This window comes from Halichoerus grypus, chromosome 4 (genome assembly GCF_964656455.1).
Source record: "Halichoerus grypus chromosome 4, mHalGry1.hap1.1, whole genome shotgun sequence".
In the NCBI taxonomy this organism is placed as follows: Eukaryota; Metazoa; Chordata; class Mammalia; order Carnivora; family Phocidae; genus Halichoerus; species Halichoerus grypus.
Window position 1 is genome coordinate 3,879,373 of NC_135715.1, and position 26,609 is coordinate 3,905,981.

Sequence of the window (26,609 nt, forward strand, 5' to 3'; positions counted from 1 at the left end):
GTTATATCCAAAATACCCAAAGGAATATAAAAGTTCATACATACACTAATTATTTAAATCTGATCTGAAAACTAGGAAAACAAAAACATAACTTAATACAAACACACAAATACATGTGCACACCTCAACATTCAATTAAACTGTTACAGTCCTGTTACCCCAAAGGTTGTAACCTAACAGTGCCCAATTATTCTCTTTGACTCACCACTTCTTCTCTGAAAAATAAGAAGAAAATTTAAGACTGCTAAAATGCCATCACAACTTGAGGACAGAATTACTACATAGAAAATATGCAGTCACTTACCGGTGCGCACATGAATTATTAAGGTGAAGTCCGTATTTTTCTTCAGCAGATAACCCATCCATCAACAAGTAGAAAATGAGAAAATTGCTCTGGCCAACAGGTTGTGAAACAAGTCTGGATTTCTCGAGCATATATGTATAAATTCTGGCTGGTTAAGGAAAAAAAAAATGTGATCCTGTTAAATGGCATTACTAGTTTCATTTCCATAAATTTACACAAACTAATTAATTGCAAGAGATAATAATGCAGCCGTTTTCAAATACAGACCTTTTGAAAAATATCAGTCGGCTCTATTGTTTAGAGCAGTTTTTAGGTTTACAGAAAAATTTAGCAGAAAATCCTGAGAGCCCCATTGTACCCTCTTTCCTCCCCAACGCACAGTTTCCCCTTTATTAACATCTTGCGTTACTGTAGTAAATTTGTTAAAACTGATGAGCCAATATTGATACTTCATTATTAACTAAAGTCTGTAAATGTATGTTGGTGTTCGCTCTGTGTTGTACACTCTATGGGTTTTAAGAAACTCATAACACCACGTATCCACCAGCATAGTATCATACAGAGCTGTCTAATTGCCCTAGAAATCCCATGCTCCACTATTTCTCCCTTCCTCCCTCCCTAACCCCTGACACCCGCTGCTCTTTTTACTGTCTCTGTAGATTTACCTTTCCCAGAATGCTGTACAGTTAGAATCATACAGTACGTAAACTATTCAGGTTGTAATCGTTTCAGTTTCTTTCATTCAAGAATATATATTTAAGGGTCGTCTTTGTCTTTTCATGGCTTGATAGCTCATTTCCTATATCAGTGAATATTAGTCCATCATAGGAACGTACTATAGCTTATTTATCTACTCACCTATTAGAGGACATCTTGGTTGCTGACAGTTTTTGCAATTATGAATAAAGCTGCTATAAACATTTGTATCCACATTATGTGTGGACATAAGTTTTCAACTCAGTTGGGTAAATACCAAGGAGTGTGATTCGTAGATCGTATGGTAAGACTATGTTTAGCTTTGTAAAATACCACCAAACTGTCTTCCAAAGTGGCTGCACCATTTTGCATCCCCACCAGCCATTAACCAAGAGTTCCTGTCGATCCACATCCATTAGCCAGTAGTTAGTGTTGTAAGTGTTTTGGATTTCAGACATTCTAATAAGTTTGCAGTGGTATTTCATTTTTGTCTTAACTCACATTTCCTAGATGACCTATAATGTGGAGCATCTTTTCATATGCTTATTTATTTTCCATTTGTGTATCTTCTTTGGTGAGGTGTCTAGATATTTTCATCATTTTTTAAAGTGGGTTGTTTGTTTTCCTATTGCTGAGTACTAAGAGTTCATTACACATTTTAGCTAACAGTCCTTTATCAGATGTGTTTTTTTGCCAATATTTTCTCCTTATCTGCAGCTCATCATTTCATTCTCCTAACAGTGTCTTTCACAGAACAGTCATTTTTAACTTTAATGAAGTCCAGCTTATCAATTCTTTCTTTCATGGATTGTGTTTTTAGTGTTGTATTAAAAAGGCATTGCCAAACGTTAGGTCACCTAACAATTTATCTAATATTATCTTTTAAAAAGTTTTACAGTTTTGTTTTTACATTTAGATTTTTGATCCATTTAGAGTCTTTTTTTTTTTTTTTTTTGCATGTGGATGTCCTGCTGTTCCAGCATAACTTGTTGAAATGCCTATCATTTCTCCATTGAATTACTTTTGTTCCTTTGTTAAAGACCAGTTAACTACATTTATGTGGGTCTGTTTCTGAGCTCTCTATTCTGTCCCATTGATCTATTTTGTCTATTCTTCACCAATACCACACTGTCTTGATTCCTGCAGCTTTAGAGTAAGTCTTGAAGTTGGGTAGCACCAGTCCTCCAACTCTGTTCTTCTCTTTAAATGTTGCATTGGCTATTCTGGATCTTTTAACTCTCCATATAAACTTTATGTCAATATCCACAAAGTAACTTGCTGGGATTTCTATTAGGATTGTGTTGAACCTATAGATCAAATTGAGAAAAACTGATGTCTTAACGATACTGAGCCTTCCTATCCATGAACATTGAATATCTCTCCATCTATTTAGATCTTCTTTGATTTTTTTATCAGAGTTTTGTAGTTTTCCTCATAAAGATCTTAGAAATATTTTGTTAGATTTATACCTACGTAGTTCATTTTTTGGTGGTAGTGGAAATAATATTGTGTTTTTAATATCAAATTCCAATTGTTCATTGCTGATATATAGGAAAGCAATTGACTTTTGCATATTAAGCATGTATCCGGCAACCTTGTTGGCTTACTAGTTCCAGGAGATTTTTGTTGGTGTGATTCTTTCCAAATTTCTACAGAGATAATCATGTCATCTGTGAACAAAGACAGTTTTATTTCTTTCTTCCCAATCTGTATATATACATATTTTTTTCTTGTCTTACTGCATTAGCTAGGACTTCCAGTACAATGCTGAAAACATGGAACTTTTGTGCACAATATAATCTGATGCAAAACACGTCCTTGGGTATAACAAAAGCACCCAAAAAAGTTTTAGAATTTTCTTCATTACGGTCTTACAATTTGAAAGCACAAATCATATTGCTATGGTATATATATATATATATATACAGACATTGATTATAAAGTGTTCTGCTGTAGGCCCCCTAGCAAGTATTGCTATCGACCAGATCAGAATTGTATAGAGCCACACTATACAAAGACCAAAAAACATAGACAATAGTCTCTCGCTGCTGCACACACTGGCAGCAACCCACTGCAGGAAAGGCAAACATGACTTGAATTTATGCAGACACAATTTAATATATAGAAGGTATATTAGGAAAATTTCAAGACCTATATTGAAATCATAAAAAAGGAGCCAAGTCATGGTTTATAGCCCGGTAGTAGATAATGAAAGAGATGCCTCGATAATAAGGTTTACATCCCAATTAAGGAGTAAGGCAGGTGATGTGTTTATAAAGTAGTGCATGCCCAGCGTGAAGAGTGTTTAGCCATCTTGTGGTTTGTCGTGACCTCACATGTACAGTAGAGAGTAATATCTATCATTTGGGGTTTCTGTCTTTAAACATTACAAAAATACAAACAAAAATAACCCATGACATGAGGACATGTTGTTGACATTTTATTTCACAGAAGCTGAACAATGACAAAAGGATATAGGATGGGAATCACAAGCCTGATTTGCTTCAGAGATAGGACTGGTAATACAGAAATTACTGTCAATCAACATTTATGGCTACATGTTTGGCGGGCTGAAAATTCTAGTTTTTCTGGAGTATTTTTTATTTGAATTTAGGTTTATTCTTATCATTATGAACAGCCAGTAAACAATTAAGCATTCCAATTTCAAATGCAACTGTGAATTACCGTAGTTTCCCACTCCAAAGTAAGGATCCAAGGTCAATATATATATATATATTTTTTTTTTATCAAAAGGAGGCAGTTCTTAGGAAGTCAAATGGATGTAATTATACCCTACATTTGAACTAGAAACATCATCCTGTGTAATGAGTCTGCTGATAATTATTCTAGAGTCCTGCCTCCAAAAGCAAAAATGTGAGGTCTCCTAGTTTTGGTTTTACAGTGCAAATCTACTTGAACAAATGGAACCACTCATACGTGCTCTCCCTCTGGTAAAGTTCATTAAGTGGTCAGTCCAGCCTGTCATCATGATTATTAGTGCAAAAAAAGAAAAAAAAAACAAAAAACCCAAGACCTCAAAATTAACACTCCCTACTTAGAAAAGTTGTTTTATTAGAAACCTTTTAGAAAAGTTGTTGTAAGTGCATAAAGAAAGTCTCTTTCAAAATATCCCTTTAATTAGTTGTCCAAAGGTGATGCTAAAATTAGAATAGGGTAGCGTTGTTTCTTTCCCATCTCTCCTTGAGTGTTAAATCAGGTGATAATTTCAAGGAGAGGTCTTAACTACTACACTTTCTTTCCTCTCTTTTTTTCTTTCTTAAGCAAATTATTTGCTGAAAACATTTTCCATGTAGTATTAATAATATTAGCCCTGCTGGAGAGGATATTTCTAAAATCACATAGGAAATAAACTGCCTTATTTGTTCCTTCCCATTATTTTTTAGTTGTCAACTACAGAAGTATCAAGAGGGAATGGAGAGCTGAACAGATGTCTCCTGACCATCCTGCTTCTGTATTCAGATAAGAGGCTGATGCCCATTTGTCCCAGCCAATGTACAAGCTTTGTTTAGAGTAGCATTCAAAACTAATCCAATTCCACATCATAGAGTGACTTCAGTACCTTTAATCTAAATTCAAAAACAGTGTAATTAGTAATCATCCCAGTTAGTTCATCTCCCGCAGTGAATAAAATTGCTGTGGGTTAGCAGGATTCTGATCAGTAGGATTTTGAAAAAAAGAAAAAAAGATATATATATATATATATATATCTTAAAGGGGCTTTATAGCTAGAGGAAAACACAAAACAACCAAAAATTCAAATTTCTATGAGACCCTAATATTCTTCCAAATGGAGAAAATACCAGCCTTTTCGTTGTGTCTGAAATGACACTGAAATAAAGGAAGGAAAATGATAGGTATGGGGTTAAGGAGATTTGACTCATTCATGTAAATGTCCACACACAGAAAAAAGCTTCTTGCTGGGTTTTTTTTTTTTTTTTTTTTTGACTTCTCAAGACCCGAATGCTTTAAAAGATGTTTTATTTCAGTAATATCCCTGACTAGAAATATACCTGTGATCCTCTATCTTTCCAGAAATCTACATATGAATATGTTGCTCAGAAAGTTTGGCACTGTAAAGACATACATGTTTGCAGATTATATAGAACATAATATGCAGTAAAAGTATTTTACAGAGCTATACTAATTTTTCTTAAATTATAAAAGAAAATGGAGGAAATAAATCTCCTCTCCTTCAGGAAAGACAAATACCTACCCTCATTGCCCTTCCCATTGAATTCCAGAAACTTCCAGCACTCACTGTCACCTGCCCCACCCTTCTAGTTATAAATCATGACCAGTTAGGATCTCTTCCCAGAGAGCCCCATCATGTCTTCAATTGGCAATCACCTAAAAGCACACTGTTGCTGAATTAATATATCCAAATATTCTCTTTCACCCTTATGCATTTTCTTTGACTTCATTATTCCAGATTAACACAAGCAGTGGTATGAGGAAAAGTGCCTCAACTAGGATCCCAAGTGTGGCTCCTGGTCCTGAATCTGACACTGACAATTTCCACATTCCTCTTAACTTCTATGTCCCCATACTAATGTGGGGGTGAAGAGATAGAAAGGTCCCAGGCTTCCTCTGGCCTCCAAGAGGAAGGGACTACCATTCAACGCACCTGCTGTTACTGGGCTCTGAGCTGGGGCTTTTCAGATGTTGGCCTCATTTAAATTCTATTGTCAGCCTTTTCATGTTGAAACCCAACTGGCTTATCACCACTAAAAGATGCTGCTCCTCAAAGGAGACAAGATCATTTAAAGCACTCTGAAGCTTTTAAAAAATGTCCAAATGAGAGTACAATACTAAGGATAATTGATGATGCTAATAATGAAGATGAAGATGATATCTGGTTTGTTTTAAAAAACAAAAAACAAAAACCACACACAAGCAAAAGCCCTAATAGATTTTCCATCCCATCTGCCTTAACTGTAAGGTTAAGTTTCCCAAGTATATAACATAGCCTTGGCATATTTATTGGGAGACATTTCTGATTGTTAGTAAATTTCAGTTTCCGCTTAAATAGACGTGGGCATCTTTAGGGCACAGATAAGACAGGAGCCAAGTAGTCCCAATTCCCACATGCAGACTCTGTGCCCACCTCCCTCTGCACACACTTCCACTTTACCAATCCCCAGGGGAAAGAGTGGGCACTAAGGAGGCAGAAAATAGTTCTATTCTTACCATACACAAACTGTCGTTACGAAGAGGAATTGGATCTAATTTTTTTTAAAAAGTCGAGTTAAATATTGATAGCTTTCCTTATCTACTTGCACTCTCAATAATATGTGTTCTTTGTGGACACGAACAAGTTCATGATGGCTTTATACAATTTCCTCCCTGACATGAAGAATGGCTGCCTCATTTTATTGACGCTTTACATACATTCCTTAGGCTCATCAATCCAACAAATACTTAGCGAGTGCCCACTCTACTCTATGCTGGCAGACTGGATCTGCACCGCCAACTAACTGGCTTATATCCTAATAGGAGACACAGACAGCAACTGACCTGATAACTCATGAAAAGGACACTTTCAGATTTTGACAAATGCTGTGGAAGAAATAAGGAAGGAGACAGATCTGGAGTGAACAGAGCTGGGATCCAGAAGTCACCTTAGAAAGAGTGGTTTGGGGAAGAAAGAGGGATTTCTCTGAAGAAGTGACCTGAACTGAACCCAGTACAGTGAGAGCAGCCTGCCCATTCCAGGAGCAGGCAAGCCTCCTCCAGGCAGCCAAGAGGGAAAACCAAGCCTTGGCCTCATCTACCAAGGAACTTAAAAAGTCCAGTGAGGCTGGAGAATGTGGAGCGGGTGCGGCGGGGTGAAGTGGGAGGTCGGGGAGGACTCGGGTGCAGTGGGCTGTGAGGGCTGTAGTCTGAAAGAACAGGGAGCCGGTCCTGGGCTTGACATTTTGATGAGGCCAGCAAAGGGCTCTGTGGATTGAGAGGAGAATAACTGAGGCATAATCATAGCCTGACAGCAATGGCTGATTTCCATTTCCACTGAGCTACAGAGTAAGCTATCTTCTTAATTAACATTTATGTATGTAAATGAGGCAATGACTTAGAAAAAAAAATACTAGTCTAAACACCACAAAGTGGGTTTGGTTTGTCTTTTGGAGGGTAGGGTGTTCCAAACAAGGCTAAATTCAGAAAACATGGGAACACAGAACCTCGGGGGGGGGGGCCTCCAGTGCCCAGAGAGGAAGGGCTGTCCTCAGCTCATTAAACCAGAGGACATTCTGACTGGTGAGCCACCCAAGGGCTCCAGGATGAGACCACCGGGCAGTAGCACCGGGTCCAGAGACACGGCCAGGAATACCGAAGGGGGGTATCAGAAATGAGGTATGTCCACAATGTCCACAATAGCCAAACTGTGGAAGGAGCCGAGATGCCCTTCAACAGATGAATGGATAAAGAAGATGTGGTTCATATATACAATGGGATATTACTCAGCCATCAGAAAGGATGAATACCCACCATTTGCATCGACATGGATGGAACTGGAGGGGATTATGCTAAGTGGAATAAGTCAAGCAGAGAAAGACAGTTATCATACGGTTTCACTCATATGTGGAACATAAGGAATAGCGTGGAGGACCACAGGGGAAGGAAAGGAAGACTGAAGGGGGGTAAATCAGAGAGGGGGACACACCATGAGAGACTATGGACTCCAGGAAACAAACTGAGGGTTACAGAAGGGAGGGGTTGGGGGGATGGGGTAGCCAGGTGATGGGTATTCAGGAGGACACATGTTGGGTGTTATAAGCAACTGATGAATCACTGACACTACGACAAAAACTTACGATGTACTACATGCTGGCTAACTGAACATAAAAAAAAAAGGAGAAAGAAAGAAAGAAAGAAATGGGGTGAGGCAGGAATGGGCCAGCATATCTGACTTGTCTTGCAGTGACTCACCTGAGCCCACAGACCGGTGAGTCCCTGGAGAGCCCAGCCCGGACACATCCCAACATGCAAACAGTCATACTGGTTTATGCAGGGATATAAATTACCAACGACAGGACAGGGGAAGAGGGTTAGAACGATCAGCAAAATGAGAAGAAGTAGACTTTAAGGGGAACTGGGAAGTACATCAAAGTGAAACCAAACAATATATTGTAAAGAAAATATTAATTTATACAAACCATGCAGAAGAAAGCATTAAAAATATGTAAAAGCTTATTTCAAAAGAAATCATAACAGAAAAATAATCTGACTTCATTTCAGTATAACACAATCAAAAATTTTTTTTTTTAAAAGTCACCTTTAGTCTACAAAGACTTCAGGAGAGCAGCCTCCAAAGTTTGGAAGTTTTAGCTAATAGTCCTCATATTAGACAGTCTGATACTTTCCAAAACCACAGCTTATTTTGTTATTATGATGAGTGTATAATCCCACAATTAAACAGTTAGGAAAAGCATTAAAAGCCCGTGTTTGCTGGGATGTGGTGAATTACAAAAGTCTTTCAATCAGTGTTCAGGGAGCAGCATCCTCTTCAATCGTCAATGTCCCAGAAGAGGAGAGGACCTTACCACGCAACAAAGTATCCGGTGGGGAGTGGGGTTTACCTTGGATCTGTGGAACGCTCCAGTTTTGAACGTCTAGTTGCCAAATGAGGTCTGGGACTACGAGGGCGTCTCGCCGCGCCACCCGCAGCTCGCTGAGCCGAGCGCAGGGGTGGGGAGTGGGGCACGCACCGCTGGCCCCCCACCACCGTCACAGCCCGCCTGCCCCCTCCGGGGTGAGGGGCTGCTACAACAAACCATTCGTAGCCTCCGCCGTAAGCCTGAGAAATGTTCAACTTCAAAAGTAGTTTCTCTCCAATTGAGTGAAACAAGGCTGAAAGGAGCACAGGAGAGCCTGGTCTGGTGTTGAATTTTCTAGTTGGGAGAAGGCGGCAAGGGACATTCACCAGCGTCCATGCTGAGCTCGGCCTGGGAGCCCCTCTGTGCTGCGCCAAGCGCCCTTGCTGAAGAATGCTTTGACCTATTCTCCCAAAGACTGCGGAGGCCTCTATCACATATATCTGAAGATTTAGAAACACTAAAATGGTCCTCTGGGGACAAGACTGAAAGGATACTACTCTATCATGTGTCAAAACATTGCACATATTCTACAATGAATATCAACCTTATACTTTAAAGGACCTTAAAAAGACCAGATATGATCTTGATCACAAGAGAAAGAACTGGGAATAGGGCATCCAATATACTCCTTGCCATTAACTTCGTAAGTGCACTTGAAACTCATACCCTGAAAACCTCCCTACACTCTTAGACGAAAAATATAAATCATTAGGGATTCAGACAACCATACCTGCAAATTACCTCAAAGTCCCAAGTGTACTGGATGAGTGAAAACAAATCATCACTGGCAGAGTTTTCTTACTATCTGTACACTATAAACTCACCTATGGGGTGATGGTAAGATGTTCTGGACGTTACTCCATCCTGAGGCTGCTGGCATATACACAACGGGACTCAGAATAATTATATTGTTAAATAAGTAATCAAATGGGGGGAAATATTGGGCTGAAAGCCAGACTAGAATGTTCTTTATTAATTAAATTTTCTTCAAAATAAGAAACACTCCCTACTTTTCTATAGCTCGTGTTTCATAAAACTGAGCCTCATATTTTCTATTATAATCTGTGGCTACATCCCTGATTGGGGATCTGGCACTAAGTTATAAAAGTATGAGCAACAGTATCCATAAAGGAAACAGGCAACATCTCGCAACCTTAAAATTAGTAAGAGAATACTCCCCGTCCAAAAAAACCCATCACCACTATTTTACAAAAGTTGATAATTTAAGGGAAACTCTAGACTACCATGAAGTACAAAATCAACCTGTAACCTACATTTACTTGACCTAGCTTGAGGTGTAAAAACCTTACTCAGGTTTGGTTTACTATTTTAGTGAACACTTCAAATTCAGAAGCCTTTTCCAGGGGACCCATTTGAATATCTCAGCTCTCTTTAAAATTTGTGTGAAGTAGTTTAAATGAATATTTCTTTTGTTTTTCTTTCAGAAAAGGAGCCTGGATATCAGATGAGATTATCAAAGGTATCGTACTGGCCCGTAGCCACCTCTAGGGCTCAGTGCGTCTTGTTTGAGATGCCAAGACAACACAACAGATTCTTATTCTCTGTGGTGGGCTGGACTGTGTCCCACAAATGGTATGCCTAAGTCCTAACCCGAGGACCTGGGGACGTGATTGTGTTTGAGAGCAGGGAACCTGCAGATGTACTCACATTAAGATGAGGTCACGCCATAGGGCGAGTGCTTCTAGACTGGCACGGTCCCCACTATCCTGCACATCCTACTTCATTCACCTGTTCTGCCTGGTCTCTGTGGTCTCACCTTTCCATTCTACAAATCAACCTTAGAGAGTCCACATGGTTTGATCAAGGCCATAGGTGCACTGGGTGGGCCTCGGACCCAGGACAGTCCAGTGCACTGATGAGCTAACACTTCACACAACAGTATGAGCATGTAAGTGTCCAATAAAACATAAAATACACTTTTTTTAGACAAGATGAAGTCACACTGGAGCAGGACAGATCCTGCTCCGATGTGACCAGTGTTTGTAAGGAGGGAGACACAGGGACAGCACCTGTGACAAGTGAGGCAGAGACCCGAGTGCCACAGCTACCAGCCAGGGAACCCCCAAGGCGAGGGAGCCCCTGACCTAGGCTGCAAGAGGCAAGGAAGGACTCCCCCCGGAGACATCCAAGAGACCGCAGCCCTGCTGATCCGACTTCTGTTCCAAGCCACCGAGCCTGTGATGTTTTGTTAGAGGGGGTCTCACACGCTCCCGCACTCGACACAATTCCCACACGGGGTCTTTCTTCTAGGCTGACGGGCGCCAGGGCACAATCCGCGTCATCCAGTCACTCTGCTGCGCATCGGGACCCGGTCACCAGTTACCAGGTGCTTCCTGTGTGGACTTGGGGAACGTGGAGCGTTAGGCAGCTTCTCTAGAGCAACCCCGCAAAGGTCCCATGGAGGCTGTCGGGGGCGCCTGGGGGTCTGCACCTTCCCGCTGCTGGAGCGCCCGTCGGCGGAGCAGAGAGGGTGGGGGCCGCACCAGGAAGTCGCTGGGAAGGCCTCGTGATCTCTCTGGAACATCCACCCTCTCTGCGGAGCCCACTCCACGCGGTAGCGAATATCTGAAGGCACTCGCCGTGTGCCCCGTGACACTCTGCTCTTCCGTGTCCTTCCACGTGCAGGCCAGAGGCGTGGCCCGAGCGCTCCCCCGCTGATGCACGTTCTCTGCACACACTGCCCCCCTTTCCCCTTCCCCACGGGAAGCAGAGCTGCGCTCCCCTCGGAGCCTTCCGGCTTCCCTGCTCCCAGCAACGGGGTCTCAACCAGCACTGGCCCGTTTTTGTAATGCGGGCTTTGCTCTTAAAATTAGAAAAAAAGAACATCACTTTGCCAGATTTTTTAAAAGAACACAGCAGGAAGCTACCAAACCAACAAGTTCGGTGACAGGAAGGGAATCGAGGATGCTGATGAGAAGATGGGAAACGGGAGAACAACGGGGGGCGGTGGGAGAGGTGGGCGCCCACCAAACCCCGGCCTGCTGCCTGCGGGGGGGGGGGGGGCACACCCAGTGGGCACGGTGCCAAAGGCACCCGGCGCGTCTGCGCACGGCTCCTGCACGGCTCCGAGCGCAGGCCTGGGGAGGGCCCCGGGACCCCCGTGAGTCGATACCCGGGTCCCGGCGCGCTGTGTGCAGAAGCCGGAGGGCGGTACTCGCGGACCCGATGCTGCCGGAGCAGCCGGGCTGCACGCTAGCGGAGACGTCCCGGAGGCGGGAGGGGGGCCCGCGGCAGCGCGTTCTGGTGTGCCGCACACGGGGAGACCCTTTCCAGACCAACATCCTAAATTCTGTCCGGAAGGAACTCAACAACATCAGTAACGGATAAGACCTGCAGAAGCCCGTTATCCTATCTTCGCCTTGGAAAAGGTAACAGAGCACACCAAGTCATGCGGGTGATGTCGGACAGGTGCTTTCTCCTCCGAGCCACGTGTGCATAAAACAGTGGCCGGCTCTCTGTGGCGGGAACAGTGCGTCTCAAACGTGGGCGACCACGCGAGTCACTGGGAATCTTGTGAAACGCAGAGTCCCGTTCAGCAGGTGTGTCTCTCCAGCAAGCCCCCCACTGGGCTGCGAGGGCGCGTCTTGGAGTCACGCACTGGAGCAAGGTGGGGGGGGGGGGGGCTGCACAGGGCCTCCTCCACCTCCAGCATCTAAGGCTCCAACAGCAGCTCCCCGAAAGCTCAAGGGGAACTGTGCCCTGAGTTGAAGGGGTCAGGCTGTACTCCCCCTCAGAGGGACATGCTCACTGCAGGGTTATAAAACCGAGACCCGGAAACCAGGCTTGGAGGCCCAAGGCCGTGCTCCCTCGGAGGTCTTCCTAACACAGTGGACCTTCCAACAGAGCTCGTAGTCAGGGATTTTTAAAACATAACTTTCCTGTTGCAGAATTTAAGCTGCTAACTTCAACATCGAAAATTAGCTCCTCTGACTCCTTCTATGCATTTTTTCTTACCCGATTACATTTAGTAATAATGGATTTTGACAAACACGTACTGCAAAAATACAGGCTTTTTGTTTCTAAATTAGGGTCAAAACTAACTTTTGTTTCCTGAAAAGCACTTGAAAACATCAAATAAGATTGATCTCTGTCTAAAATCATTACACTTAGCAATCATTTGTGTGCTAACGGCTGTTATTAAAGTTTCTACAATACTTGATTCTCCCAAGCGCATTAGGCACCCCACCTACAATTCTGTTCAGATGATTAATTTGCATGGATAATCTGTTTTGATTAGAAAGACGTAAAATCACAAGTGAATTCTAAATTAGTTGAATTTTAATTTTTTTTATTTTTTTAAAGACTTATTTACTTATTTGAGAGAGAAAGAGAGAGGGAGGGAGAGAGCATGAGCAGGGGAAGAGGCAGAGGGAGAGAGAGAGAAAGAAAATCTCTAGCAGACTCCCCACTGAGAAGAACCTGAAGCAGGGCTCAATCTCATGACCCTGAGATCATGACCTGAGCGGAAATGAGTCAGAGGCTTAACCGACTGAGCCACCCAGGTGCCCCTAAATAAGTTGAATTTTAAATAAGGGCTTTTCATAAAGTACACATTAAATATTTAAACAAAAAAAAAATAGTTCTGTTTGGCTTTAGTTGGGTGGTTATTTGTTGTTTTGATTTGTTTTAATTCAATCGTTTTAAAAACATAGACTCAGCTTTATTTAAAATAGATTTCAATGTCTGTTGTATGAAGGAATTATATGTACTCAAGTAATAATTTATTTTAACTATGTGAGTCATTTCTCTGTTCAATAATTAGGATTCATTTCAGCTGTTTTTGGTTTGGTGCCATATTATATAGTTTATACAATAATCATCTTGAAAAGGTTCACCTCACATTTCTGAATATTTTTCAATTCACAATAATTTTAGAACTCCTAACCTGGCATCTCAGGTGTGCACATTCAGGCGCACACACACACACGCACCCACGTGCATGGTCCCTGTTGCCGCCACGTTTGGTGTTCCTCTGCCCTCTCCTGGTAGCTCCTGAGATCTGCCTTTCTTAATTTTATTCTTACCTCCAGTTAGGTGTTTTTTCCTCTCACAGAACTGAAGTTCAAAATACTTTATGAAGCAACTGGACAGATCATTAAGCGTTGTCTTGGCATGTCCAAAGGCTTCCAAGATGCACAGGACCTGCAGCAACATGGAAACATTTACTGAGCTCCTCATTTTTCAAAATAAAGGGAACAATAGCAAAGATACAGAAATATCCCCTTATCTAAGAGGTTCTCTGTTGTTTGTATGATACCATATTAAATTTTTACACTCTTTCTTCAACAGCAAACTACTAGTATCCTCTGCCTCAAACTTAATAAGATAATGATACACAGAGGATTTCCCTTGGCTTTGCTATCTCTTCACACAAACATAAACAACTCAACACATATTATTTAGGCTTTTAGACTTAATAGGACAGCAGAAATGCTTTTGTGGTTTTGGAGGGAAGGAATTAAATTTAATAGAAGCGATAGTGAGAATTTCTTTTGAAACAAACAAATGAACTTAAACATTTGCTTCTAACCTTCTTTTGAACGGGGATTGACACACACACTCTTTCAACCCCGAGCCTCTACATGTTCTCTCCTGTTCTCTCCCACAGAACAGGAATAAGAGCTCTAGATGAAACTGTTTTACTCGGTGTGTCTCACCACCAGTGTTCTCTTTCAGAGAGGGGAGTTAGGGCTTTAAGATGCTGTTAACAAAGATCTTCAGATCAACCCTGGCATCTGAAAGTCTTTCCTGACATGTTTCCTTAAACCCTGACTATAGAGAAAACACCATTTCTTATCACAATCGATTGTGTCTGTGATGATGATGATGACCAAGCAATTCTCCAGAAAGTGAAAATCTGGAAGGTTCAAAGTAGTTTTCTGTATCTTTCAAGTCATGGATGTGAAATGCAGTTCCTGCACCAGCCACAAGGAGGAGCACACTAACACATTACTTTACTGATACAGTGGTTTCTTTATAATTTCTGGTGATAGTAAATTTTGAGAATTTTATTCTAAGTTAAAAAAAAAACTTTGCTGCTACTTTTTTACTTTCTGGATACTGACCTATTAAGGTATTTGGTTCACCTGGAAGTATTTTATATCTTGAAAGATTACAAAACAATACTTTGATTCTAATCACAAATCCCAAGTGCTAAAACTTGTGGTAATAGTAAAATACCAAAAGATTGGTTTTTGAACTTTTGAACTTTTGAAGGAAACATGTTGAATCTTTAAGGAAAGCCCAGGATTTAGGTCTCTTTGTAATAACCTAATTTTAAAGATCATAACAGTGAATCGATAGTAATGACGGCAGATACATATTCTGAAAAATAATTTGAAATAGTATTTTTAAAGGTCCTGCTTTTTGCTTCTTTTCCAATAGTTCAATATTAAAGAGATATAATGTGGAATTAATAGTGTAATTAAATCACATTTTTAACATGTAAATTACATTTAGTAATCATTTAAAAATTCATAACAAGGATTAGAATGAATTTTTTTAAAGTATTCTGGCTTCTAGCTATTTTGGTGCTATATCTGAAAATAAACTGGCTTGTTATTATAGAAAAGAGACATAAAAGATAAAGAATAACATGTGCTCAAACAGGATATATAGGGTAATGGTTCAATACATGTGCTTTGGAGTGAGAAGTAGCTGCCCCCACATTCCAGCTCTGCTAGTAATAAATTATATGACATTAAGCCAGTTTCATGAATTCCCAGAACCACATTCTCCTTTATTTTAACACAGGAATAACTCCTTCAGTGCTCATCAATGTCAGCTGTATGAAGTTCTCAGCTTGGTGCCTGGTACATGGTACGCATCCAACAAAGTTTAACAACGATTAGTTTTATTTTTGTTAATAATAGTAGCAAAATTTATTCTGTGTCAAGCATTATTCTAAAGTTTTTTATATATAACATATATAATATAAATGAAGTTATATATAAAATTATGTATACTCTATACACACATAGATATACATGTGTATGTACATTTATGCCTATATTTCTTTTAATGCTCACAACAGTGTCTCCGTTTTGTAGAAAAGGAAATGAGAGCTTACATAACTTCCCCAAGACTGAGAGCTTGGAGATAGTGGAGCTGGGATTTGAACCCAGGCAATCTCTCTGCGAAATAAGATGTGCTTCCTCACTGGGTGACAGGCCGTGACAGCTAGAACCACAGCAAGGACATAGAAGCCTTCAAACTATAGGAAGCTAAACCCATTGAACAAAATGCAAGAGCTCATACGGCAATCTTGCACTATGCTCTGTTGATCCATAATTCAAGCTTCAGATTCGGGTTATACCGGAATAACATTTTTTATCTTTAATTATCCCTTTGGCCAATAGGTGGCACTAAATAACAATGTGTTAAGAGAAATACCAAAAAAAAAAAAAAAAAGCACAACTGGTATTGTTCATTGCTCGCCTTAACTTTGAAAGAAAATAATGAGAATGTTGCATAACACCAAGCTTTAAATAAAAATATAGCAAAGGGAAGTAAATAAATATTTCCTAAGTAGTCCCCAATCCAAATTTTAGTGGTAAGATTTTTTTCTATTTACAATTGTATGTTTTTTTCTTCCAAAGCTTTAATAGCTGTGTCTCTAGAAGTTATGCACTCCTATTTTGGCAGTCGTTAACGTACGGTATTTTCTGAGAGTAAAAATCTGTGGCTTCCTCAATAAAAAACAATGGCTTAACAAGTGGACCCCATCACTCTGCTCTGTAAAAGCAGTTACTCAATAAATGTTTATTTAAGCAATTTAAATGGAACTGAATGTTCCTCCAATTTGAAAGTCATCTGGGCCAAAATTAGTGAAAAGCACCAGGCAGTTGGTTTTCTCCCCCAACACATGATTTTTATGTTCCAATAAACCTATTGCCACAGAAAATCCCCTGCTTCTCCAGTTTGAAATTCAGATATGAGGGTTAAAAACGGCAGCCTTCTTCACTGATCTTAGCTGTTCTGAAATTGCACAGGGGTATCAAAAGACACCTCCACGGTGATGGAGTTCAAACCCATTGAACTCGGAAGCCCACTGCGAGGGCAGAATGTAAACCTCCGTAGACTTCTGGGGCAGGACAACTGAAGTATAAGATTAAGATTCAGGAACATGACGGCTGAGTGTCTCTTGATAATACATGTGTGGCCGGCATGAAAATATTACAAATCATGTCTGGGACTCGGAGCCAGGCTCTCCCTGGCCTTCCAGACCCCACCCGGATCCCCCTCTTCCCCTCTGTGCCCCCGGCGGAGAGTGCTGCTTACGGGTCAGGAGGGATTATCAACAGCCAACTTCCCCCCAAACCTCTTCACTTTGTCCTTTTGCTCCCCACGCTCCAGATAATAATCTTTAATTAGGTCATCAATGGAAACCACAAGAAAAACACTCTCTATGCCTCAGCTTACAGGATTCTCTGCTGACGGCCACCCCACTACGCCTTTCATGTCCCCACCCTTCCTTCACTCTTCTTCAGAAACTGCTGATCAGAATAACCTCCAATAACTGATTTTCTCTCGCAGTATCCTAAGACCAGGGCAAAACCATGTGGGCTAGAGGCAGCCAGCATCCCCAGTGGAGACGCCCTGTGGGTGTCCGTCGCGCACGCGGCCCCATGGGGCAGCCTCGCGCACCACGCGTGCTGGTGCGGAGCCTCAGAGCGATGTTGCACCGTAGGGTCTGGGCTGAATGGCTTTCCTATTCAGCTCACCCACGTCTCTCCTTCCAGGGGTCACCTAACAAAGCTTCCTTTCACCCCACCTTGCGCTGAACTTCAAGCCTTCTGCCGAAGGCTCCACCATCGAGGATGCTCTTAGGCACTCATCTCCTTAATCAGACTTTTCTTTCATGCAGGAAGTACGGGCCCATCTCTGGAATGTATAAAATTTCACTAAACCCCTATGATGTTATAAAGATTTACAGTCAATTCAGAAGTTTATCCAACACTTGTATTTAATTCCCACACATATACTTGGGCACTGTGCAAAAATGGACTGGGTAATTTTCAGGAATGCTTTGGACACCAAACAATATTCATGAGGATTGTAATTTAGAGAGAAACAACAAAAAAAGCATAATTGACATGAAGTTTAAGCCATACTCAACCCTGGGCAATATTATTTCACAAGACTAGAAATCACTTATTTTAGGATTTATGAATAAAACAAACACGTGAATTAGAAATAGTTGTACTTGAAATTTGCATGGATATCATAATATTGATTCCCAGATGCTAACTGATTTGGAAGAGTTATATCTAGCTAAAGAAATGCAACTTAGTATGTATTCACTTAAGCTAAAATGCAAAGCCAATTTACATAAAGTAATCTAGAATGCAGTTTAGAAATTATGCAGCCTGCTCTTTCACAAAGGATCATTTTAATAAATGATTGCTTTAGTCTAAATTTACATTGGAGACTATTGTTCCTTGCCAGTATAATTAGGCCAACAGATCCCATCATTCTATTAGTTAACCTAAGTCTATTTTATAACCATGTTGTTCTATAAATTCTCGAATTCTTATGTGTCAGTAGTACGTATCTGACAATATCTGAACAAAGATAATTTATGCTATTCTACCCAGTTCGACCCAAAATGTTAAATTATTTTGAGCTGTGCGGTAGAATTATGCAGGTTCTCAGTATATAGTTTGAGCTTAATGAATGGTTATGAATTAGAGTCATTAATGAACACATATGTCACCAGAGATATGCTGCAGAACTGATTGACTGTACATTCTTCACAAAGAGAAAAATCTCCAGAATCGGGCGTAGGTTTGGGAATCCAGAAGAGCAGATTTAATTTTTTAAGGACTTCTTTTTCAAAAGTAGAAAATATGAGGAAGTTACATTGATCTATCGATTAAATAGAAGTCCCTCTCATTTCTAAATGAGGAATCGCGTACTAAAATGTCCAGAATATTCCCTTGTGAACACCACCATGGCAGAAATAACTCTGGCCTGCAGCTATAAGTCAAAAGGGCAGGGACAGAAAACCAAACACAAATAGCACAATTCTCTCAGGGCGATGGGTTTCTAGATCTTCAACGTTTGAACTTTCAGAGGGTACCATTTTAGGGAATAATCTAAGCTAACAGCAACTGTTTTTATTCCAATGTCATCAGACATTTTCAAATATCAAATTGCCGAATGAAATGCGTGCACAGCAAGTTTTGTATAGGAGAGATTCTAGAGGGGCAAGGTGTGCACCTGCCAAACCTCACTATGAAATGCACACCGAGAGAGGGTGCCGGGGCAACACGGCCAATGGCGTGTATCCTCACACACACGCAGCAAAATTTACAGGGTCCTGAAGACATACAAATGGTGTATCCACATTAAATTAATTTGATATTATTAAAGTACATCAATTTAGGTAACTTGGGATAATTAACTGTATCTCAGGTGTGCCAGGAATACTTACGGGTACCCTATGCCTGCCCTCATTCCTCTGCTACCTGGAAACCGATCTCCTACTATGTGGCAGGCTCTAAGATGGTGTCTCTGAATTCAAGGGACATGCACATGGCAGCCACTTAAGGTTATTGTTGAATAAATGACTAAGTGACAGGGGCACCATGGCCCAGTCGGGGGGGATGTGCATTCAGAGGTGGCTTTGGCAAGATTAAGGGAACAGGGAACCTCTAGGGGGCTGGACAAGAAAACAGCAGCTGGTGTGATTGATGGGACACTGTGATCCTGGGGCAAGCCCGGAGGGGCTGGCCTCAAAGTGAAAGCCAGTTTCCAGCGTGGAAATGAGAAAGTGATTGTGCCATTTATTTGATGGGTGACCTGGGAGGAAATGCTGGAGAAATGTGCGAGCCCATGCATTCAGGTCTGGCCATGTCTTAGGGGCACACTGTGGGATGTCCAGGAAGGCTGTTGGGCAGGAGTCTACACGGTAAGAAAGGGGTCAGGTGGGGTTAGGACAGAGCGTGACACACACGGAAGGGACCAAGTCCTGGGACCACTGAGCACAAGCAAGCGCAGAGTGTAGGACCCATGGCCCCTCAAGCAATGGGGTGCATGTAAGAGAACAATCATCACGTACTTGGATTATTCTAGAGTTATTTCCTATAAAATGATGAAATTGGAGGCTTAGCCCTACAGATGGAGACTCCCAGAGCAGCACACTTCTGAGTTCTGACCATTTTCCTGATTGGTTATTGATCATCTCTCTCTGTCTGTTCCCACCCCCTAGGGGTTCCCAAGCTCTCATTGCAGGATCTTTCTAGCAGTTCCCGAGTTGGTTCCTCCAGTCTACTGTGCCAGGGAAAACCTGCTAACCAAACTTAACAGAACCGTGCAAGAACAAGAGACAAGCACCTGCAGGTGTGTCCTTGGGTAAAATTTCTGAGTTTTTCTGACCTTTATCTTAGCTGCTCAGAGGCCTTTCTGGTTCCTCCTTGAATCCTGACAATATTTTAGGTGGATGAAGGAACACGATGAGAAGCAAGTGTTACTGAATGTAACCTAAAATCAGTTCTAAACTGGGCAAAGGGAGTCAAAAGGCACAAAGTCCCAGTTATAAGATAAGTAAGTCCTGTAGATCTAACGCACAGCATGGTGACCACGGTGAGCAACACTGCTCTGTGTGTTTGAAAGATGCTAAGCGAGCAAAACTTCAAAGTTCTCAGCACAAGAAAAAAAAATTTAACTATGTGTAGTGATGTATGTTAATTAAACTTACTGTGGTGATCATTTTGTAATCCATACACATATCCAATCACTATGTTGCATGCCTAAGACTAACACAATGTTGTATGTCAAAAAAATCAATATTGGGGGTGAAGGTATATTACCTGCCCATCAATGTCATTAACATTTCCTGTTATCAATTCTTTTAAATACATTGAAACTTTATTATCGGCTCTCAGTGATCCCCCCAAAAGAGGTGCTTATCGGGCCAAATCCCTCAAAGGAATCTACACACCGAAGTGGCACTTTTTAGGTGAACAACAACAATCTAGTTATATTACATGTTTTCAATCCAACTGTTCTGAGCAAATATAAAAAGAGTATGTTCAAAGTATTTGAAAATATGTACAAAAAAATAAACCTTCACTTGAGCAGCATTAATTTGCACCAATCTTTTTTTTCCTTTGTTTCTACAAACTTTGACCAATTTATGGTCAAACTATGGTCTTACTATGATATCCCCTTTTATTTGTAAACTACAGGTTTCTTGACTCAACATATTCTCCAACCCAAACAAGAAACTTACATGTTTAAATTTGGAATCAAACATGGGTCTGCTGGAGCCAGACCTGCAGATGAGGTGTCTCATTATTTGTTTGCTGGCTTCAGACTTGCCCGATCCTCTTTCTCCACTAAAAGAAAACAGAGAGAGAAAACCTAAGTTTACTGTTTTGGAGAATGTAGTGAACGATCCAATGAGCAGAGGTAATCCTCAGATACAAAGATGGTGAGGGAATGACAGAACCTTTAATGCATGTATGGTATCATCTCACTCTTCCCTTTGATTGGTTCACCGAAATATTTAGTACATATGTCCTATGTCACATGCCCTATGGTGTTCTAGATGCTGGGAAGACATATGAATTTAACGCCAACGTCTCTAAATGCTGGGACATCATATCAATGGGATGCGAGTCTGCCATCCAATGTTTCACAGGGTAGAACCACACACGTAGGTGAATTACAGTGGAAAGGGGTCAGGCTGAAAAGAAAGACAATGATGACTTGTCCTCAGCTTTGTAAATGAAGGTAAGTGAGGTGGCCCCCAGGGGACGGCCGCTAAGGTGGGGATGCATGTGTCCTAGAGCTACACCACATGACCTTGTTAAATCTTTCTGAGCCTTCCAGGAAAGACATTACATCTTCCTCAGGAGACCCATGAAATCTTTCTAAGCTTCCCTTGTCTTCTCCTCAAAATGAACATAAAGCAAGGAACTCCGGAAACTAAGTTGTTAGGATGGTCAGATGTGACCAGGTGAGTAAGGTGCCTGGCACGCGGCGGACCCTCCAATGGCCAGTTGCCTCTTGAGGCTGCTCTCAGTCTGACGTTCTGTGTGTTCAGTTTTCCTTCAATCTAGGAACAAACAACACTCACCAAACTTGTTATTTATAATGACGGTACTTTTGATATTTCTCAGGCATACTTCATAAGTCATCTAATTTCTTTTTTTAAAAAGATTTTTATTTATTTATTTTAGAGAGAGAAAGAATGTGCGTGCATGCACACCTGTGCAAGCAGGGGGAGGGGCAGAGGGAGAGAGAGAGTCTCAAGTAGACTCCCTGCTGAGCATGGAGCCTGACGTGGGGATGGACCCAGGACCCTGAGATCATGACCTGAACCGAAACCAAGAGTCGGACGCTTAACCAACTGAGCCACCCAGGCGCCCCATAACTCATCTAATTTCTATAAATAATAACTATATTACATTTCTGACATGAGATGAGAAGATTAACATAGAAATCCAATACAGTAATTACTGATACAAAATAATGTTCTTACTGCTTCCAGTTAAGTAAATGAAATGAAAAGGTCTTTATTCATCTGATAGCTTAAAAATTAAAAATATATATAAATCTCTTTACTAGTGCTGATTTCTCAGGCTTCTCCCTTGATATTTGTACTAATGAATTTGATTAAAGGATGTTTGCCAGAAAAGAAGAAGCCGAAATTTGCTTCTTTTATTCAAGTCTCAAGTTGTTAAGAAATGCTTTTCTATTCCCCTCATCTACACTCCCCATAAATATTTTAACGACGTTTGGAACAACTACCCTAGCAGCCTCAGGGAAGCAGGTGACAGAGACCTGCACAGGATAAGGAGTTTCTTTTCTGGGTTCAAAGGCATTTGCTTTTAACCTTCTCATTTCAGGGAGGAAACAATTTAGCTCTTTCATGGTGGAAATTTAACTTCTACACTTGTATTCGCTGTTATAAATATTCTCTTACTTAACAAAATAACTGGATGTTTCTTAAATCTTGTTTTTGTAGAGATTCTGTTCACAGCGAACAAGGTGCCCAGAGGTGGAAGAAACCAGGGAAGACTTCCCCATGAGGTGGGGGTTGAGCTGATTCTTGGAGAAGGGGTAGCATGGAAGGCAGTGATTATTCAACAAGAAATTCTCAACCAGTACTTCCCGAGCATGTACTATGCAACCTGAAACAGGGGGTGAGTCTACAAGGTGGACGAGGCCAGCAGTCTGCGGACACGAAGACCCCAGAGATCTGTGAGGATGTGCGGCTGAGCTGCCCCCACCTCCCCCCACCACAGCGCTCACTCTATCAGGACATGTAGGAATAGAGAAAATGGCCATCAGTTCTCTTAGCTGGCTAAAATCCCATGCATTTTAACCATATCATAAAATCTCAAAATGGCCATATTCCATTTAAACTCTGAGTAAAATACAAGGAAATAAAAGAAAAAAAAAAGACATGGGATATGTTAGGATAGGGTTGACACTGCAGGTTTTCACATTAAAACTAAAACTTTTAGCTCAGTGTGATCAAGAAACATTCCTTGATCTGCAAATCCAGACTGTGATTCAATTAGAAATTGACCAGAGATTTTGGGTGGTGCCAATCAGGACCCATAAGAATTTTAAAACTTATCTGATCAGTCTTGTCTGCTAAATCTGCACGTGATAAAGGCAGACCCTAGGCTGCGTATTTCCCAAGTTACTTGTATGTTCAGCATATAACATTAATTTAGATTTGCTCCACACACTGTTAGGATAATGGATTTTTGTACATGTGCTCTAACAATTAATTAAAACCATCTATCAGGGCCTTCAGAAAATTAAAGATAAGATAGATGATGGTGAACACCAAACTCTCAGTTATAACCCAGGACCAAGTTCTGAAAATTATTAAAAAACTATTCCTCAAGATGAAGCCTAGTGTGCTAGTAGGGCGTATAATTATCAACAAAGTGAAAAATAAAATTAAAATTTGAAAATAAAATTTAAAAAGTCCCACCCTAGTCCTAAGTTACAGGATGGCTATTCCAGGAATATCTGTGTTTTGAACTCCAAGTCTTAAATTATCCTTTGTAAATGCTGGTTGTAAGACAGAATAGACTCTCTTGGGGCGCCTGGGTGGCTCAGTCAGTTAAGCATCCAACTCTTGGTTTTGGCTCAGGTTCTGATCTCAGGGTCGCGAGATGGAGCCCCACATAGGGCTCTGCGCTCCCCGAGGAGTCTGCTCAAGACTCTCTGTCCCTCTCCCTGTGCCCCTCCCTCCCGCTCTCTCTCAAAAATAAATAAATCTTTTAAAGACACACAGACTCTCAAAAATTATCTTTAAACAATGTATTTAGCTGACTTCTAAATTTACTAATTTTAATGAATTAGTATAATAAATGCAGAAAAAGGGCGCCTGGGTGGCTCAGTTGGTTAAGCGACTGCCTTCGGCTCAGGTCATGATCCTGGAGTCCCGGGATCGAGTCCCGCATCGGGCTCCCTGCTCGGCGAGGAGCCTGCTTCTCCCTCTAACCCTCCCCCCTCTCATGTACTCTCTCTCTCTCATTCTCGCTCTCTCAAATAAATAAATAAATCTTTAAAAAAATAATAAAATAAATGCAGAAAACCTTTATCTTAGTCAAGACAATCAAGGAGATAGAAAAGCCACATAAAAACATCAATCCTGAAAGAAGAAAGAGAATGACTAAAATAGTAAGTCCTTGTGATCACAGATTTGTTCTTCATTTCTTGAAACCTGAACGAAGAAATCTTTTTTTTAAGAAAAACTGGTTGATACATGGCATTATTAGCCTTTAAAAATGCCCCGAAGAGGGCGCCTGAGTGGCTCAGTTGGTTAAGCGGCTGCCTTCAGCTCAGGTCATGATCCCAGGGTCCTGGGATCGAGCCCCGCATCGGGCTCCCTGCTCGGTGGAGAGCCTGCTTCTCCCTCTCCCTCTGTCTGCCACTCTGCCTACTTGTGCTCTCTCTCTATCTCTGTTAAATAAATAAATAAAAATCTTTATAAAAAAAAAAAATGCCCCGAAGAGATACTGCTTCTGCAGAATATTAACAAGTCCTACTGGGAAAGCAATTCCATGGGCAAATTCACGTAGAAAGCACTGGGTTACAGATAAACAGGTTTATTTACTGAAACAACTTGCTAGATACTGTAAAATCTATAACAGGCAGATTCCCAAAGGATACAATTCATTGGCAACTCAGAACTTTGCTATGGACCAATGTCTTTCAAAAGAATTGAGTGGATTCAATAAGAATTTAGGAAAATCCGTGGATCTGTGGCCATCATTTTAGGGAAGCCCGGGTGGGCCTCTGGAAACCTCCTTGGGGTAGCCACAGGGGGCCGGCCATGCACTCGTGGGTAAGCTTCATTCAGGCCCAGAAGCCAGACTATGGGCTCCCATCCCACATATAGCATCCACTGGACCCTACACTAATTAATCACCATTTACTAATTCACATTATGGGGCTCACATCCCAGATTCACTATTCACTAACTGAAGACCCTAGACTAATGAGTTACTCCTCGTAATACACAGTCACCTGACACATAAAATCGTGATGCTAATAATAATACCAATCTTATAAGATTGCTAAAGCAATGGGTAAGGGAATATGTGGAAAGCATCCTGTGAAGGGTCTGGCACTTACTAAGTTCTCAGTAAACATTAGTTGTTATTACTGACCACACTAGTATAACATGCCCCACAGTCTCATGATTTTTTTAAAAGTGTTCCCCTTTTCGGTCAAAGTTAGACTAGACAATTGGACAGATAAAGCAGATGAAAACACAGTTGCTTGATTCAAGAACGGCTGGGGCCACCCTGCCCCCAGAGCCTCTCCTACCCTGGGGACTCTTCAGAACAAGGGTGAAAACAACCACTTGCTCACAATTTTGAAAACCAGAACATTGACGTTTGCAAGCCATCTATCTGACCCTCTCTGGAACTTTTTGATCAAATTGATAATGTAAAAGTGTATAAGTAAGTGCCTACTTAAGTATTTAAATGTCTTTTAGGGGCGCCTGGGTGGCTCAATCGTTAAGCGTCTGCCTTCGGCTCAGGTCATGATCCCAGGGTCCTGGGATGGAGCCCCACTTCGGGCTCCCTGCTCAGCGGGGAGTCTGCTTCCCCCTCTCCCACTCCCCCTGCTTGTGTTCCTGCTCTCGCTTTGTCTTTCTCTGTCGAATAAATAAATAAAATCTTTTAAAACAATAAATAAATGTCTTTTGGGTTCTATCCAGGTGTCCATGTGTCCTATCTTTCATTTCACTTTGATGAGTTGGGCAAAGCTTTATTGACAACATTCAGTTGCAGCCTGATTATAACTCGGGCAAAGCCTTGAGGATTTACAGAAGTCCCCTCTGGTAGAGGTTGCTCCTAATACGAAACATAATTCTCAATGCAGATCTTATATTAACACTGAAATAATTCTTTAATCCTTTATCAATACATAATCACATTTCACCTCTACGTCTTGCGGTTCGTGTGTGTGTGTGTATGTGTGGGTGTTTGCTCCAATGTGAATCATTGTCCTGAGCTTCTTGCTATTTATGAACTAATGTTACCATGATATTTCAGTGTAAAATATGTCCAGGTATATACTTTTGGTAAAATATGAGCAGAGGTAAATAGCTAGAAGCAGGTGAGAAAACCCACAATTGCAGGGTAATAATTTGTATTTTGGACCGCACCATACAGTGGGCGCTAATAGCAGGTGCCTTTCTTTCCCGGTGATTCCTAAGGTTTGAGAGCAAAAACACTCTGGTCCTAGGTAGTAAATCTTCAAAATGAATTGAGTTTCAGGTTAAGTGTGTTGATATTGATTCCGCCACACTTGGGGCTATTCCTAAGAACAGAGATGTTTCTCCTTGGTAACGAGTCAAATTACTTATGGCAAAGACACGCTGGACCACCAGGTGCTGAGGAAGTCAATAAACGTGAACCATAGGCGAGGAGGAGGGTCTCACGCCCAAGCCCCCCAGCGTTGCATCAGCGCATCATCAGCGGGTGGGT

General features: G+C 41.3%; 1 protein-coding gene across 3 annotated transcripts in view; it reads right to left on the reverse strand.

The window, feature by feature from the left end:
- The window catches only part of MYO16 (myosin XVI), a 574,226-nt gene that overhangs the window by 250,972 nt on the left and 296,645 nt on the right, over positions 1 to 26,609 (reverse strand). For all 3 annotated transcript variants that reach the window (XM_078070087.1, XM_078070086.1, XM_078070088.1), the window contains exons 14-16: positions 20,870 to 20,975; positions 13,659 to 13,776; positions 305 to 452 (exon numbers count right to left, since the gene is read on the reverse strand). In XM_078070087.1, the coding sequence (XP_077926213.1) occupies positions 305 to 452; positions 13,659 to 13,776; positions 20,870 to 20,975 (372 nt within the window). The remainder of the gene's footprint in view (positions 1 to 304; positions 453 to 13,658; positions 13,777 to 20,869; positions 20,976 to 26,609) is intronic.